Source organism: Pleurodeles waltl, chromosome 9 (assembly GCF_031143425.1).
Source record: "Pleurodeles waltl isolate 20211129_DDA chromosome 9, aPleWal1.hap1.20221129, whole genome shotgun sequence".
Lineage (NCBI taxonomy): Eukaryota > Metazoa > Chordata > Amphibia > Caudata > Salamandridae > Pleurodeles > Pleurodeles waltl.
In genome coordinates, this window is record NC_090448.1 from 574,704,146 (window position 1) to 574,722,853 (window position 18,708).

Below are 18,708 nucleotides of genomic sequence, written 5' to 3' on the forward strand. Positions count from 1 at the left end.
CCACCAGAAAAAGGGTATTTGGCGTGTCATCGCCAAGGAGGTGCAGACCCTGGGGGTCTTTCACAGACGGAGCACCCACTGCCGCAAGAGATGGGAGGACCTGCGACGCTGGTCAAAGAAGACGGTGGAGGCCCAGCTGGGGCTGGCCTCCCAACATGGAAGGGGTGCCCGTCGCACCATGACCCCCGTGATGTTCCCCATCCTGGCTGTGGCCCATCTGGAGTTGGATGGGCGCTTGAGGGCATCACAGCACCCACAAGGGGGTGAGTATAGGAGGTACCTGGGTGGGGGATGTGGGCTATGGGTGCCCCTAGTCCAGGGCGATCATGGCAGGGTAGGTCCCTTGTTGGGCAGGCTCTGGAGCACTCCTACCCCAATGGTGTACTTGGCCATCTACTACTGGGCAGGGTCCTTTGGGCTTCTGGTGTGCAGATGCTGGCGTTAGGCATAGTACCCCATGGGCTGGTGACTGTCTCAGTAAATGGTTGGGCATGGCCTAGTGCATAGGGCTGATCCCTGTGTGTAGTGTACGCCAACGGTGGTGTTGTTGCTGGCACTGTCTAAGTGTATCTTCTGTCTCCTCCCCCCCTTTTGTTTTGTCACCCTGTCCTTGTGTGCATTAGCAACATCTGGCGGAGGAGCAGAGGCACCGGAGACAGAGGGAGCTGCATTCCACATGGGCCTGGAGGCTGAATCCACTGAGGGTGAAGGCACCAGTGGGACGGAGGGCGAGGGGAGCACCACGACGGGGACGGGGGGGAGACAACAGAAAGCAACTTCTCCTCCGATGGAAGCTCCCTGGTGGTGGCGGACACCTCTGTGCCCACCCCAACAACAGGTACAGCGCCACCCCCTACCAGCACTGCCCTCCCAGCAGCCCCTCAGCATGTGTCCTGTGCCCGCTCACCCAGGAGGGTGGGCATCTCCTTCGCTACAGGCACCTCAGGCCCTGCCCCAGTCAGCCCTGCTGCCCTCAGTGAGGAGGCTATTGACCTCCTGAGATCCCTCACTGTTGGGCAGTCAACCATCCTGAATGCCATCCAGGGTGTCGAGAGGCATTTGCAACAAACAAATGCATTCCTGGAGGGCATTCACTCTGGCGTAGCGGCCCAACAGAGCACATTTCAGGCTCTGGCCCCAGCACTGATGGCAGCCCTTGTCCCTGTGTCTAGCCTCCCCCTCCAACTTCGTCTAGCCAGACTGATCCCCTCAACCTCAGCCTATCCCAAGCACACCTTCAGACAACCACTCACCCAAATCACCACACAAAAGTGGCTCAGGCAAACATAAGCACCACACTTCATCTCACAGGCTCTCACACAAGCACCATGTCCATGCAAACACACCAACTTCCACTGCCTCCACTGTGTCGCCCTCCTCCTCCTCATCGTCCACCTCCTTCCCAGTAGTGTCTCCACTCACACCTGCATGCACTACATCTTCATCCACTACATCCATCACCCGCACTCCCATCAAAACTCAGCCCTCGTGAGCAGTCCCCCCCCCCACAACCATTCACACATCCCGTGTCCTCTCCCAGTGTGTCTGTGACCCGGCTTCCCAAAGTATACAAACACAAGCACCCACCCACCCAACAGGCATCCACCTCACAACAGCATCCAGCCTATGCACCTTCACCCAAACTCAGCAGACAGACACCTCCTACAACCAATCCCTCTTCCTCCACTCCCAAACCCTCTCGATCTTCCCGTCCCAGTGTGTCTAAAAAACTGTTCCTGGCAAACATTGTCCTCTTCCCTACGTCTTCCCCCTCAATCCTTCCCCTCTGGCCAGGGTGTCCAGATCCCAGGCCAGCACCTCAGCCACCAAGTTGGCGGACGCTGTGGTACCTGCAACTCCTGGAGGATCAAAGGGGACACCCGTCCGGCCAGGCAGTGTGCTACCGACCCCTGCAAAGGACCAACCCATTCCGCCACCTGCCAAGTTGAAGAAGGGGCCAGCATGCAGCACAGCCAAGGAGCACAACCCACCCAGCAAGGCCTCCTCCAAAACTCCAGTTGCCAGTGCCAAGGTCCCAGCAGCATCTGCCAAGGTGAGGAAGGGACAGAAAAGCCAAGGCAAGGCACTTCAGGCCTCGGAGGCTCCAAGTGAGGTCCTGGTGCCCACCATCAGAACAGACAGCCCCTCCACCTGTACCGCGGCAAGCGACGGGCTGGTGCTGCCATCTACCACTTCCAGCACCTGCACCACGGCCAGCACCACCAGCATCCCTGCTGCAGGCACCGCCACCTGCCCTGCTGCTGGCACAACAACTGTCAGCAGCAGCATCCCTAGTGGGCAGCCGTCTGAGACTGCAGGAGACGGACTGGAGCCTCCCACCACCACTGAAAGCACCCTCACCAGCACCAACAATATCACCATTTTACAGCCTTAGTCGCCGCAGGATGGAGTTTGGCACTGTCTCCATGGAGTATCATGCTACCTGTTCCCTGCAAATCTTGTGCCTCAGACACCCAGGTGAGGGAATGTGAACTGCCACACCCCAGGTGCTGCTTCACTGGGCACAAAGGCCCCCCCGGAACCAGTGGAGAAATGCGTCCACTACCCTATCCTTGGCAGGATGAAGCAGACTGGGCACAAAACCCCCTCCTGAACCAGTAGAGAAATGCATCCACTACCCCTATCCTTGGCAGGATGAAGCAGACTGGGCACAAAGGCCCCTCCAGAACCAGTGGAGAAATGCATCCACAACCCCTATCCTTGGCATGATGAACCAGACTGATCACAAAGCCCCCTCCAGAACCAGTGGAGAAATGCATCCACTCCCCCTCTCCTTGGCAGGATGAAGCAGACTGGGCACAAGGCTCCCTCTAGAACCAGTGGTGATGCCACCCACTTGAGACTGTGGTCTTGCACTCCCCATGAGCAAGCAGTGGCCAAACCACCCACTAGAGAGACTACGGCTTTGCACTCCCCAGGACATCACTGTGGGTATGGAGTCCACTCGAGGAGCAGTGGCGTAGTAACATCTTCCAGCTGAGGTGCCCCTCCCTTCCCCGTCCCCCTGGGGTGCCTGTGTGTTTATGACCTGATGCCCCTGCAGTGTTGTTTCCGTATTGAGGCAGGAGTCAAGTGTGGGCTTGGCCCATGATTTTTGGCCCAGTGGGCCACAGACATTTGCAAAGGACAGTGTACAGCCTTCTGTACATATTGTAAATATTTGCATGTACTGTTTTTTTATTTGTTAAGTATATCTGCCTATTTCTAAAATATCACTGATTTAACTCAGTTCCTTTTGGCCTTGAGTTCTTCCAGGGGGTAACAGGGTGTAAATGTAATGTTGATGCATGTGTTTGTGTGTATGGTGTTGTGGGTGAGTGTTGGGGTGGGGGTGTTGCGTGTGTGTGTCACTCTTTTTCCTCCCCTCTCCACTGTCTGCTAGGTGCAGTACTCACTGTGGTCATTGCCGCCGCCTTGGAAATTCCTCGTGTATGAGGAGGTAGACCAGCATCGACAGGACCTGCAGCTCGGGTTCCATGGCGTCCTGGTTCTTCGTTGATTGTCGAGAGGTGAGTGGTTTCCCTTCCAAAGACTGTTTCTGCCGTGCTTTTGATGGCATTGGTACCGCCCCGGAAAAGCTGGCGGATTGGCGGGTTGTAATAGTGTGGGCAGTACATTGTCTTCCGCCTGTCTGTTGGCAGTTTCTGCAGCGGTGTTTGTTGCTACCGCCGTGGCGGTCAGAGTGTTAAAGTGGCTGTCTATGGTGGCAGTTTCCGCCACCGATCAATCCCATTTTTTTTACCGCCAGCATGTTGGCGGTATTACTGCCGCTTTAACACTGACCGTCAGGGTTGTAATGAGGGCCTTGGTATTTGTTGTGGGAATAAGAAGGAAAAATGTATCTGAAACCACTATATATGGACTGCTTGGATGAAGACATCTGATGATTTCATTGCACTTGAAGAGACTGATAATAGAAAGATTATCAAGTAGCTCAAAGATATTGCTGTGATGGTATGAAAGAAGTCAAATAAAATACCAAGAACTGGTGAAGAAAGCACATACTGTTAGATAAAAGAAGCGATGAATCTCGAATTCAACCCAGTATCAAACATTGATTATAAAAGATACATTTTCAGCGAAGTACACCAAAAAGATGGTGAAACCACTGATGGATTTGAGGAGAAAATCAAAACACTCATCAAACTCTAAGTTCAATTAATTTAATGATGAAGAAGCTGTGCCTCATAGAGTTATTGATGTATGCTTGTCAGAATTATTCAGATGATGAAAGCGGAGACAAACTCTTAGGCTGGAGTGAGTATTAATGGTTGCCAGAGCTGAAGAGCATGCTGAAAGACAAGCTGCTGGCATGGAGGCCAGAAGTGCCCAGAGAGAATCAGTCATGAGTGTGAAATGTTGGCCAAAGCAAAAGACAGACGGACAAAGTGATGTCTACACATAAAAAAGGTTTTGTACAGAAGTGGATTTTCCTTTCCACACAAAGGTAAATGTTCCGCCATTGGACAGATGGAAAAGAGGACCATTTTGCGGTTGATGAAAAAACTTTTCTTGTTTTAATGGTCAGTAGAATGTGAAAGACGTTTCAAGAGATTAAAACAAGCCATTGAAAATGCTGTTGAAATGGCATGCTTCAATCTGAAGTCTCATGCAGAGGTATTGTTGACACTGGCCTAGTAGGGTTAGGAGCTGCTACCTGTTGAAAAAACAATACCAACAATACTTACAAGTGTCTTCATTCAACGTCTCCTCTACCACCTGCTCTTTTCTTACTAACTGGAATTCTCACAGACACAACATTCTAAAGTAGGCTTCAGTGGAACGTTCTATTGGTTAATAATACTATCCTTGTACAGCACAGTACAGAGGACACTCAAATGGTCGTAGGCATACTGTGGCATATGCCAGTAGAAGTTTGTCCCAAACAGAAACAACTTACTCACAACGTGAGAAAGGAAGTTTAGCCCTGGTATGGGTTTGTGAACATTACCATGTATTTCCGCACGGAAAGCCTTTTACGCTGGTAACTGATCATACAGCTATACTGATTATCTTTGGCAATCCAAAAGCCAAGATGCCTCCTTGCATTGAATGATGAGGAATACGATGGCAAGAGTACAATTACACTATTGTGCATCATCCAGGGAAGGATCAAATCCCTGCTGACTTATTTCCCAGAGTGCCTACACAAGATCAAGGTCCTCCATCCAAGACGGCTGAAGTCTACATTAATTTCACTGTAAAATCAAAAATGTCAGCTGCTATCTTCTTAGCCCAGATGATCACTGCCAAAAGCCATGACAGTGGCCTGCTAAAGTTATAAGACATAATTACACATCAGTCATGGAACTAATGCAATCAACCTCTTATCAATGATGGTGAATATAAAAAAATACAGAAATGTCAAAGATGAACTTTACATAACTCAGGAGGAAGTTATACTGTGAGGACTGAGCATCCTGATTCCGGAAAGTCAGCAACAGAAAATAATGGAGGTGGCTCACAAAGGACATCGTGGAATGCTTGCCCCGAAAAGAGTTCGCCAAGACTTAGTTTGAACTTTATATTTAGATGAGATAACTGCAAAGGCACTCAAGGCTGGTCATCTATGCAACTGCTTTCTACAAATGCTACTCAACATACTCTGAATATGTCATAACTCCCTAAGCATGTGTGGGAGAGAATAGCCATCAACTTTGTCAGTCCCCTCGATAATTGATATCACCTGATGGTGATTGTGGGTGGATACTCATGTTTTCCATTATTCGAAGGTCATACATGCACAATTCATGAACGAGTCATTGACAGACTAGATGACATCTTTGCAACATGGGGTGTTCCAACCATTTTTAAGTCTGATAATGGCATGCTTTTTAAGCTGAGAATTCAAAGAGATATCTGAACATAAAGCATCTAAAGAGTACACCTCTGTGGTTGCTGGCAATGTGACTCGTTGAGCATTTTATGAGTACACTAAAGAAAGCAGTACACTCAACACCTCACTCAACAACAGGCGAAAGTCCTACAACTTTGATGTTTGAGAGAGCAATGGCATCCACGTTACCTCAATGGACCAACAAGAGAGAAAGAAGTGAGAACATGATTTGTACAAGACACTTGGTTAACAAGCATTAATTTAATGCCTATGTGGACAACAGGCAACATGCAAATATCCCTTTGAAGAGAGAAGATTTAGGGTCTGATTAAGAGTTAGGCTGCTGGAAAACCCGACCATCAGACCCATGGTAAGGAGACCGGAGTCGACATGACAGTCTCCCCACCAACCCTATTACAACTTTCCCAGTGGGCTGTTAGGTAAAAACCAAGGTTCCCACCCTTCAGCCCCGTGGGAAAGGTGTGGCAGTTTGCCGCTCATAATTGAGCCGGCGGCAATGCTACTGCACCCAGAGTGCACAAGCACCCTTGAAATGCACAGCAGACAGTGCACATTTTAAGGGTGCTGACCAGGGAGACCCATGGGCAGTGCAGGAGCCCCCCTGTGGCGCCCTGCACATGTTCTCCATCACCCTTTTCATGGTGGTCAGACTGCCATGAAAAGGGTGTAAGGAGCAGGGCGCTGCTACATTCAGCGCCACCCTGGCTGATAACAACCTGGACCACGTCAGCCCGTTAGGATCACTGATCCTGAGGAGGACTAGGATAGGTTGGCAGGTCTGCCCGGAAACCTTGTAATATGGTGGTCGAACTGCTATGGCGGTCTAACTGCCACCAAGGCTGGCATGCTTCAGACCGCTAGCCTTGTAATAAGGCCCTTAGTGATTGCCTGACAGATGCGAAGAAGGAAATCTGATGCATCGTATGATGCCGGACCTTTCCACTCAATGCCTACATGGTGACTGCCCAGGACCCTGGGAAGTCTGTTACCAAAGACTCTTCTCACTTTAGTCCTTTGATTTCTTTGATGTGCATTTCTTCCTGACAGCCACAAACAAAGGGACTTTAAGTGTGCCTAACAGGCCATTAACATCTTGATGGGTCATCCTGGGCAGGATGGGAGAAAGGAGCTGACACTTGCACCTGAATGGACTGTGCCTTCCCCCACACAAAGAGCTGCATAATCCCCTGTAGTGTCTCTGGAGCCAGGGCAGGACTGGCAGGGACTTTGCGGACTTCAAAGGCATCTCTTTTAAGTGTTACTCACTTCAGAGCTAAATAAGGAATAAATCTTTAATAGTTTAATGTGTGTCAAGAGAAGGATGAATAGATTTTCTGCTGATTTCAAGATCTATACTCTTACCCAATAAAGTTATATCTTTACTATGGCTAGCTAAGGCAAACACCTCCTTCGTGAAGATCATAAAACAAGTTGATGAGCAGGTTCTATTCAGTCTATTGTAGTGTTTCCTAGAAATGAATGGCCCTGGTCCCAAAATTGTGGGGGGTTTAATGAATTTCTCCAAATAGAAAGTATGTTTTTGATTTGAAGATTAATTACACAATCTGCCTCAAGTAATGAATAAAAACTGTGAAATTCATACTATACAACTCAGAATACAGGAATATACATATTGTTTATAAATAAAGGTTGATGCTGATTGAAAGCAACAATAAACAATTACGTCATAATTTGCATATACTTTTCAATTTATGCAAGCATTTCAAGAAAATGGCTCATAACAAGGAAGATTAATGACTGCACACACAAAACGTTAATTCAGCATAACTTCTAGGGCCAGATTTATTTAGAATTTCAGCTTGTGTTGCCATAAGACAGTGCAAACTTATACTATTGGGACCTGTTCTACACAAAAACTATGCTTTGGGAATATTTCCTGAATGTATGAATGCTGCAGAATGTAGCACACATGCAAAGAGGAAATAATAGGGAGAAATAAAGATATTTCTTTGGTTTATTCCAGCCTCAGGTTGGGGCAGGAGTCTGGTATACATCCATGTCATATGGACTGAAGTTAAAATCCATGTGTGGATGCAGGGTAACGACCCTGCATCAACGATAGAACTCATCCCCAATGCAAAATAACACGAGGCAGCGGATTGCGTTACTTTTTGTTACCAACCAACACAAATCGACATATGCATTACTTTGTAAAGCCCAAACAGGATTTTTAATTGGGTCTGCATTAAAAAGTAGTGCAAACCCTTTGCTAATATGGGCCTAGGTATTTTTCCTGGAAAACTGAACTTTTCACAATGCCAAAACTACTTTGCATTAGTGGGGAGTTTCTGGGTGGCGGATCAAGGCACACACCACTAGCTTTTGATGCAAAATCTGATCTAAGACAACCAAGAAAGGTTTTATGTCAAGAACCTAATGCCTACCTGAAGTAGATGTACACAAGGGAAAATATGATTATAAAAAAAAAAAAAAGTGTGCTGAAGTACACACGACTCATCCAATCTGGCGTCTGTACATGAAGGGTATGCTTCCAGTACAATCTCAACCCCGGACAGCGCACAGTCATCTATGTGCCATGATGTGTGGCTTTGAATGACACAACACAGCTTGTTTGTGCATCAGCAGAGGGTAGGAAAGCAGTAGATGACTAAACTGTGTATTCCAATTGTGCAACACAATGCAGCACAGCTAATTTGGATATTTCACGGCCTTGTGTGAAAGATTAGTATATTTTGTGACGTAGGGATCAGAGAGCCATAGAATGTTACTAAAACATAAAGTAAAAAAGACTATTTCGTCCTTTTTACTATAGTTTCTATTTTTGACTGGAATAAATGTTTGAGATTTAGATATGCCATCCCACATTTTTGTAATTAAAGGTCTTATTAACTAAAATAGTGGTGAAACTGCGCCCATTTGACTGTGAAGGTATCATTTTCAGACACCATTAATTCTTCCAAAGACCATTGGTTGATAGGTCTTGTGTTTTTCATTGAGCCTTGCAGCTTTGCTTTAGATGTAAAGATTCAGCACTTTGTAGGTTAGATTTGATGCTATCATTTAACTTGCTGCCAGCATTCTATCATAACCATACTTCTCTCCACAAACAAATTCTCAAATCACGGGTTGTACCACAGGCGATTTTTATTGTCTTAAGAGTGAGGATGAATGTCTTTAGGAGTGATAAAATAATCCCTTTTGTTTCTTGAATCTGCTATGGAGCAGATAATTACTTAGCATCATGATCTTTGGATATTCGTATTTAATACCCTTCCCAACATCAACCAAGCTTGCTTCCAATTGGAGCAAAACTGCCAGAGAAGATGTCGTTGACATATTTTCACGGGAAATATCGTCAGACAGTTACATATGGAGCAGGTCATACCTTCTGCAAAGTCCCTGTCATATTCCTACTCTGGGGTTTCTGGTCAGGAGGGCTTGACCATTCTCAAACCACCATTCATATAGAAGGATTATTTTTTATGCCTTCCCACGCACTCTGGGACTTTAACTGCTAGCTAATATTTTTTAAGCAGTAAGTCATGTTAAAGAAAGATCTATACTGGAGAAGCTTTTTTTTCTGATCCTGCTTTTTGTTCTCCAACATTACTATATTTTTTTGAATAACATGAAAACTACCCTTTCCTGTTTTCCAAAAGGTATAAAAAGTGGTACTAATAGGCACTGAATTGCGAAAACGTAATGTTTTACTAATGTTGAAGAAAATATGTAGGTCCATATGAGGCCACAGAACTAAGAAATTCAAATAAAGCTATCGCAGGGTTCGCTCTTGTTGCTGCTGATATTGCAGACAGCATGTGATCCTTAAAAGCAAACCCATACCAAAGAATCGCTTTTCAACCACCTGTCTCGTGTATCTAGTACTTTAAACATGATCAGCGTCTCCCATTCTATTTCCTCAACAAGCAACAAAGCATCTGTATTTGCAGAATTTCTTGAACATACGTTTATAGCGAATCATTTGATAAAAGTAGCCATACCTTCAATTTCTGGGTACTTTAGGAGTAACAGCACACCATGTCTAAGAGTAGTTGAGACGGTTTCTGTACCTGCAAAAAACAGTCCAACCACAGCTGTAACTAAATTCTTCATGTGAAATTCGGAGGCAGGATTTGTGTTTTCCTAAAAAAGATTGTGGACAAGTATATTAATTCCCTTTCACAATATTAACTTTTGTGGATGTATACACATGAATCGAGAAAGCAACAGGAAATTATGTAATTTAGTTGTAAAACGTCCATAGAGTGGTCCCATAGATTCCCAGGTCAGTATGGGTCTCTGTGTCATTATCAGCTACCACTATACCATGGTTTCAGCTTTTCATTTGGCATAGGCAATCATCAGGGCTTTTCTTGAGCCATCATTTGTTTCAATTACATGATCTGTAACAACGTATTAGGCATATTAATGCTGATGGGATACTCTTAGAAGAAGGTTTTCCTTGAAGTACCTCAAGTTAAATGCTTTCATATTAGGGTTGGACCGCCTCCTCTCTCCTATTGCAATAGAATAAATAACATCTCTCTATGATGAGAAATTTGAAATCTTGACTCCTGAATACCTAACTATTTCCCACAGACACCGCCAGCGACTCAACATGAAGCTCATTAGATAAATCCCTTAAAATTCAGTCGGGTTACGTAAAAAGCATGTGGCTGAAATATGCTACTAGTTATTACTAAAGATATTAACCTACAGATGTGTGCAGGCAGCTAAATGAGTGCCTTTGCTACTTACTAGACACAAATTGTCATTTAAGTATTCCTCATACTTACGATGGATCTTAGTCAGGGTTTGGATTCTACACCCCATTCAACAACGCTGAAATGACAATATACATGGGATTCGGCAATGGCAGAACAAAAACTTGACGCCAATTTCTTTATAATATTTGACTAGTGATGCACCAGGTGACTGATTATAAAGCAATGACATCAGAACTCAACTGTAATAACTTACAGTCGATTTCTGATATTATAATGCCTGCTGCTAGAGCTAGCAGTTGAGGTGAAAGGCAAATCAGGTGACATAGGTTAATTAAAGCTACTGTTGAAAGGATGAAAATAAAATGCTGCTTTTCTTTCTTCTGCTCTCTTTTTCTAGCTTAAAGGGACAGGCAGTAAGGAGATATTTATAGCAACCAGTTTATTTTCTGCACTCCTTAGGTAATTATAGAAAAGTTAGAATATTTCTGCATATTTTGACACATTCCGAGTTATTGCAGCATTTAAAATAAAAATAAACTTACTTATATTAAACTGATTCTAATATCGTTTTTGATTTCTTTAATTTTGCAGTTTTCTATTTTTATTCTTCAAATTTGCAGACATGCTGCTTTTATAAGAAAGAGCTTCTCACCAAAAATGTGAGTTGCTTTATGCAAAAGGAGATGGTGTGACCATGTATTATTTGGGCCACTGTATCCCCTGTCATACATAATAAGGATACTGCAAGTCAGCAGAGTTCCATGACCATATAGGGGAATGTGGCAGAAGGTCAAGTTCCTTTATAAGGTTATGAAACTCTTAGGTAATGTACAGCAGAGGGTACTTCATTCCACATATAACACATGGGAATGTGCAATCCCAGGATAAAGAACCACCTCCAGTTTTTTCTTTAAAGAAATTTAAAGACATTACATTAGAACTGAACTGTAATAATTTATTATAGTCGGCTTCCGACAGTTAAGGAATGTACAATAAGGTATCATGTTAATGTGTTACTTTGTGTTACCAGAATAATCTAATTAGAATAATACACCATAAATATAGCACTCTAAAAATCATGCCCCATTAAAGTTCATCAAAACTCTACACTCAAAGCGACACTTTAGTAAGACACAATATTTATGTCAGATTATATTACTGTAAACCATATTATAAATATCACATTCTGAAATGTATCCTCACCCAATACTCATTTTAACGGTCCTTTAAAAAAAATAATCTACATCAGGTTACATGTCCTGCTGTCTTATTTACTGACTTCAGTCATTAGAGGAGCTGAAGAGGACCTACAACATTTCATGCTCCAGTGGAGGGAGGTTGTGATATATAGAGGAAATGGTTTAGCAAGATAGATAGACACAGAATTTGAATATATCTATTAGTAAATGAAAAGTACTCTGCAAAACACTTCATTATAAAAGCCGCAGGGATGCCTCTTTAAAGCAGAGATTCTCATTTCATTTGAGTCAAGTTGGTATAAGGTGTTTTCCAGAGACCTGTACATGCCAAATAATATTTATTTTGGCTGTGTAGTTGACTGGCCCGGCCACTTGTAAGAATAAATGTTTTAATCTGTTTTCCTGAAGTTTAACTTATACTTTGGTTAACTTCTCCTACACAACACATAATTGTGAAGTCTGATTTGTGAAAAGGCCGGCTCTGGCTCCATAACTTATTTCCCTTCCAGGCCCTTTACAAGAGCGGTATGAAATGCAGGCAGTAATTTGACTCCACAGTTTTCAGATTGGCTCAGATATGTGCTTTCAGACGTTTTGCCATGGTTTACTGCACTGGATTCAAGATTCAATTTGTTACTCAGTTTTCACCAAAATCAGAATTATATCGGGACTCATCATGCGGCCCCAAATTATGAGTTTCTGAAGGTTAAAAATAGGTTAAAGTCTGATGGAACAATTTAGAGAAGTTATCTCCACTGTGCCTCATATTCTTTGTTCATTGACAATCTCTTGCCATTACCACTCACACTCCATACCTTGCTCCGCAAATAGCTAAGAGTCAATATACCGCAAAACTCAAAATCTTTGGTCTGAGGTGAGCATGCAAGACAAGTAAACCAAGTAGTGACATAAATGAGCAGAATAAAGATCCCTGGTACGATCATGTAGTAGTGAATTCATATCAAATTTAAATAGATTTTCTTTTTAAGTTTGGAGTACAGTAATTCCAATGACTACTGGTTAGTGAGCACTAACCAGTTATGAGTAATGTGTACCACTTTTTCCTATGGAAACCTATATGAAATAGAATGCCAGAAGGGTGGGCAAGTTTCTTGTCCAAATACTATTTTTACTTAGTTCAGTCTAAAGGAAATGGTTATTTGGAGGCCTTTCCTTACTATACTGTGTAATACAATGGGTTTAGAGGAAGACGTCAATAAAACAAGACAGAACAGACAATACAGGACCTTCTAAATATTGTCTCATCTCACTGCAAGAAAGCGGAGGTGAAATTTAAAGAGAAAAATCACATTGTGTAAAATACATTATTCAATACCTTATCTGAATGCCTTAAAGGTGTTTTCCATCGACCTCAGACATGGCAGACATGCCAAGTCAAAATGTAATTCATGTGACTTGATTACTCTATGGAAATGATTTTAGGATGGAAATCTGCCAAAATAGCCCCTCATTGGGATGTGGCCAATGCAACTCAGTACAAAAAAACACCAGAGAGTAACAACATTACCAGAGGGTAGTATTATTTTATATATTTTTTGCCCAATTCTCCAAGCAGAGATTAGGGAATAACGTGTCACACTGGTCATGCATTATTCCAAAAACTCTTTCTGACAATGTCAGAAGAAATCTGTGCAACCAAAACCACGAGTCCATGCACAATTTGTCCCAGTCTCCTAAGCTGATGGGTGCAAATAAAGCATGCCTTCAGATTTAGTGCTGCATTAAAAAAAGAGCCACTGACTCCCTGTTCTTTTAGCATTTTTTAAGATGCAAGTCACTGGTATTACAAGTGAACACATTTAAGATAATGGTTGTGGGGTATTCTTTTCCAAAAAGACAGACAGACAACAGAACGGCACAAACGTTGTTTTTGTCTAATTTTGGGATGGCAACACTTGGTTAAAACATACATCTCTTCTCCCATTTATTGGTAATCTTCTATACATTTTAACCAGGTTTATCTCTAATTAGTAACATTTCCAATCCTTTTACTGTGCTTCTTTCATAATTCTGTAGATTTCAGGAAAGAGCAACAAAGACTTCCCTTTCTCCTGACCACTTCACAGGGTAATGCAAGTTACTTTTGTGACATCAGATAGCTTATCATTGCTTTTCGTGAGCATCAGAAGAGACAATCTAGAATCAATCCAAAACCATTAAAACTTAAGAAACTACAAAAATAAATATTTTAAAATGGCTCACTTCACTGCCTGGATTGTATAAAAGTGCTTGTGCTTCATCAACATAAAAAAAAAACATTACAAATAAACTCATTACAGGACATTCGAATAGTCAAAATCTTGGATTTCATTCAAATATAAGTTACGAATTCACTTGTTTTACTAAATCTCTCCCAAGCTCCTGTAATACATCTTAATGGTAACATTTGCAATCTAATTAAAATAATCAAATGTTGTACGTTGTGAACTATGTTCCATCCATCAATGAAAAACTCTCTCCACAGCAACCTCTTTAGAGAGTATCCAGAAGACCCACCATAGAACTGCTGCTAGACCAATACAAGATTGCTTACCAGGCACATTTCTAAAGGAGAGCCATGGTGGAGCCAACATGTTCAAATTACCTCATCTGTGGAGAATTCTGTCTTCAGTGGGCTATTACAAAATACCATCTATCGATCTACACAACCTCCAAAGAATAAGGTAAACAAGAAGGAATTTTAAAAAATATAGCTGAAGTAAAATGAAAAAAAGGCCTCCAGTCATGGGCATCATAGAATATTCTCAGCCTACTGGTGTAGTTTATGGCTTTGTGGCACAAATGAGCTACGTAGTTTCTTTCTAACAAGTTAGAGCCAAATAGTTTTCATATGTATATATGTAACTTCACCTCCTGTAATTTACCGGTGGTCAGGTACCAGGTATAATTTGTTTTTTTAATTATTGCTTGCCATTAAACTGGAACTTTACTTTTAAAAATGATCACCTGCAAAGTTGTAAGTAAATCTAACCTTGTTTGTAAGCCCTTAGGGGTCAGAACTAGTACAACTAAATTGTCCGCATATGACAAACAAGATTCCCCTCCCCACCAACCTTAGGAGGATGTGCCTTGTGAGAGGAGAGCCCCAGGGTAGATCACACACATATATAGATAGAGATTTTATATAATGGAAAATTGGGAATTTTGATTATCATGGTGTATGATTCACTGGACCTGCAAGTCAACTCTAAAAACCTGGGAAACGTAGGGTATCTAATAGCTCCCAAGCTGTGTGAAGCGTTAATTACAGACTGTGGGAGTCATTTTGTGCCCTCAATCGGAGCTTGGCGGGCTAAGACAGAGACCAGTACTCTTTATGGAGCGGAGGTTCAAGATCTTACAGGCATGTCATCACTTGCCATCTGTAATGAACAATTACTACTGTCACTTTGTGGCCCTGCTCACTCAATTCCTTATATCCTTTTACATCAGGAGACAATGGTTCAACACTGTGTGCAAACATCTGTAATTAGACCTCTCTTGTCCCTAACTTGGTTATGGTTTAATATTGAGGAAGGCTATTGGTGCTGTACCAGAATATTGTGGCCACCATATTGCCTTACATATAAATATCAATTACGAAGGTATTACTGAGCTAATAGTAGAAAATCTGCCCCAACAAGAAAATATTTGTGTAAACAATATTAAAGACACAATATTTAAGTCAATATGTCTGTACACTATCCTCTGATAATCAACCCAGGCATGTACCAAAAAATACTAAAACCTACTCATATCAATGCAGACACTCATGAGCATCCATAGTATTACCACAAAACAAGTATTTTTATTGGGAGACCAACAACAAGAGCATTTTGGAAATTAGGTAGACAGCACTTTGTGTGGTGCACAGCATAAAAAAATGAGATTGGTAGATAAAACAAAACACAGTGTTAATGGTGGTGCTCCATGAATGATCATGCAGAACACTGCGGAAATTAAAAGATACTACATACAATAAAATCTCTTACTATACGTTTATGTACATGGAAACTTGTGAGGAGTTGCAATGATGAAAAATACAATATGTCAGAAGTGTAGTTTTGAAGAGTTGGAGCACATGCCAGTGAGCAATGAGCTTCAGCAATAACAGCCAAGTTAGTTTAAAGCCAAAGTTTTCGAGATGTACATGATGGTTTGGCTATAGTGGTAAGATTTTGTATAATGGGAGGAGAATCATCAAGGAATTGGGGAAATCCTGCCGGGTTCTCAAATGGGTAGTCGGGTGAAAGTTTGATGACTAGAACAAGTAGTTTATACAGAGCCTTATTTATGACAGATAGCCAATCATCCTCTTGGTGCTTGCTGGAAATGGGGTTTCTAGTTGGCTAGGGTATGCAGCTAAGCCAGGCAGAACTCATCCACTCTTGTCACAGCCAGGTAGTTACACACCCAAGATAAACTTTACTCACCCCCTTGGTAGCTTGGTACGAGCAGTCAGACCTATCCGAGAGGCAATGTGTAAAGCGTTTGCACAACACACGTTATGCACTATCCCCACACAAAGGAACACAAAACCAATACTATTACTCTGCGAAAGCCAGCAGTAGTCACATGGAACATATGGGTTACTGGTTATCCTGCAACATAAGCAGTAGTTGGGTAAACATTTCCCAAAATGCACATATCAGGGTAACCATACGTATTATCAGAAAGGCATAATATCACAGTGTTAGACTTAGCATCCTTGATGTGCTCTCCCCTAACTTTTTGCCTCTGCTTCCCAGGTTGTTTCTGTGTGCTGGACTCTGTTTTTGCTGTTTTGTTTACTCTGGGCATTTTACCACTGCTGACCAGTGCTAAAGTGTAAGTGTTCCCTGTGTAAATTATATGTGTAATTGGCTTTCCATGATTGGCATATTTGATTTACTAGTAAGTCCCTAGTAAAGCGCACTAGAGGTGCCTAGGGACTTCATATCAAATGCTACTAGTGGGCCTGCAACACTGGCTGTGCTACCCACGTGTGTAGCCCTGGAACATGGCTCAGACCTGCCACTGCAGTGTCTGTGTGTTCAGTTTGAAACTGCCAATTGGACCTGGCAAGTGTACTCACTTACCAGGCCTAAACCTTCCCTTTTTCTACATGTAAGGCACCGCTAAGGTAGGACCTAGGTAGCCCCATGGGCAGGGTGCAGTGCATGTTAAAGGTGGGACATGTACGGATGTGTTTTACATGTCCTAACAGTGAAATACTGCTAAATTCAGTTTTCACTGTTGCAAGGCCTATCTCTCTCATAGGTTAACATGGGGGCTGCCTTTAAATAACTTTAAAGTGTGGATTCCCTTTGGGAGCAAATAGAAATATGGAGGTTAGGGTCTCTGAGCTCACAATTTAAAAATAGATCTTTTAGCTAAGTTGCTTTTCAGATTGTTAGTATGGAAATGCCACTTTTAGAAAGTAGCCATTTTTTTGCTTAAACCATTGTGTGACTCTGCCTGTTTGTGGATTGCCTTCTAGGGTCAGTTTGATGGTTGGGCTGTTTGTGAATCCACTCTAAACAGTGAGACAAAGGGAGCTGGGGTGGAGTCTGCACATCCTGATGTGCCACCTCTGCTAGAGTGGAGGGAGGTGTGGTCACGTACACCTGAATGGGCTGTGCCTCCCCTCTCACAATGCAGTCTCCAACCCCCTAGTGTGTGCCTGGAGCCTGGCCTGGGCAAGGCAGGATCTTGTGAATAAGAGAGACTTCCCTTTGAAGTAGGCCTACTTCAAAGGCAGAAAGGGGTCTAAGTATTAGACACAAAACCCCTGAAAATCAGATTACTTCTGGAACAAAGAGGAACTTCTGCCAAGTTCCAAGAGGTGGAGAGCTTGAGGAGGAGTACTACCCCTTTGCCTGTGACTATGCTTTGCTGGGTTGGCCTGCAGTAGCTGCTTCTGCCTGAAAGAGGACAAAGACTGACTTTTGTGACTTTCTACTGGTGAAGAACCTCCAAGAGCTTGAACTGAGCTTGCCTCCTGTTGTTGAAGTCTCAGGGACATCAAAGACTTCTCTCTGCTAGCACCTGGACTTGCAGCTGAGACTCCTGCCCTGCCAAGTGGTGCCCTAACCTGTCTCTGGGCTCTTGAAAGGTGAAGTTGGTGGTCCATGGACAAACCGCTGTGCGGGGAAACATCACACCACGGGCCGCACAGCTAAAGTCAACACTCCACCTGTAGTGTGGCTGGGTGATTGACTCATAACAGCTGAAGAAACCATGCGCAACACCCGCTAGCGGCTGCTGATAACAACGCAAGCTCCACACGGTTTCCTGACACTATGCAACCGGATTTCAATGCAACATTGCTGGATGGGAAAAATCAATGCAAAGCCTGCCCGGACCAGAGGTGCCCGTTGGGGAATCAACGCATAGCTCTCTTGGGGGAGAGAAGAAACGATGCACCCGACCAGAAAAGGAACAATGCACGGTTATGCATGCAAGTGAGGAATCAACGCATCACAGGCCTTTTACGATACACGCTTGCCCGTGCGTCTATTTTTTACGCTAACCAGATACTTTGTGTAATAACAGCATTCTCACTATTTTCCAAGGATTAAGACTCTTACTCTTTTTAAAATGTATATCTTGACTTATGTATGTTGGATTTTTGTCATTCTGGTCTTGTTTGATTTAGATAAATATTACCTACTTTTCTAATCTGGTGTGGCATCCATTTTGTAGTGTTTTCACTGTGTTACTGTGTGTGTTGGTACAAATACTTTACACATTGGTTTTGAAGTTTAGCCAAGCTACTAAGGGGGTGAGCTGGGGTTAACTGAGGGTGATTCTCCTTTACCCTGACTAGAGTGAGGGTCCTTGCTTGGACAGGGGGTAAACTGACTGCCAACCAAAGACCCTATTTCTAACACACCGTAAACATGGTACAAAAAATGCACTTGCCCTAGTAAACATACCATAA

The 18,708-nt window shown here is 43.2% G+C and overlaps 1 protein-coding gene across 1 annotated transcript in view; it reads right to left on the bottom strand.

Annotated features, from left to right (window-relative positions):
• Positions 1-18,708, bottom strand: part of LOC138259677 (cytochrome P450 2A4-like) — a 489,119-nt gene that overhangs the window by 219,744 nt on the left and 250,667 nt on the right. The window contains exon 6 of the mRNA XM_069207551.1: positions 9,862-10,003. Coding sequence (XP_069063652.1) covers positions 9,862-10,003 — 142 coding nt within the window. The remainder of the gene's footprint in view (positions 1-9,861; positions 10,004-18,708) is intronic.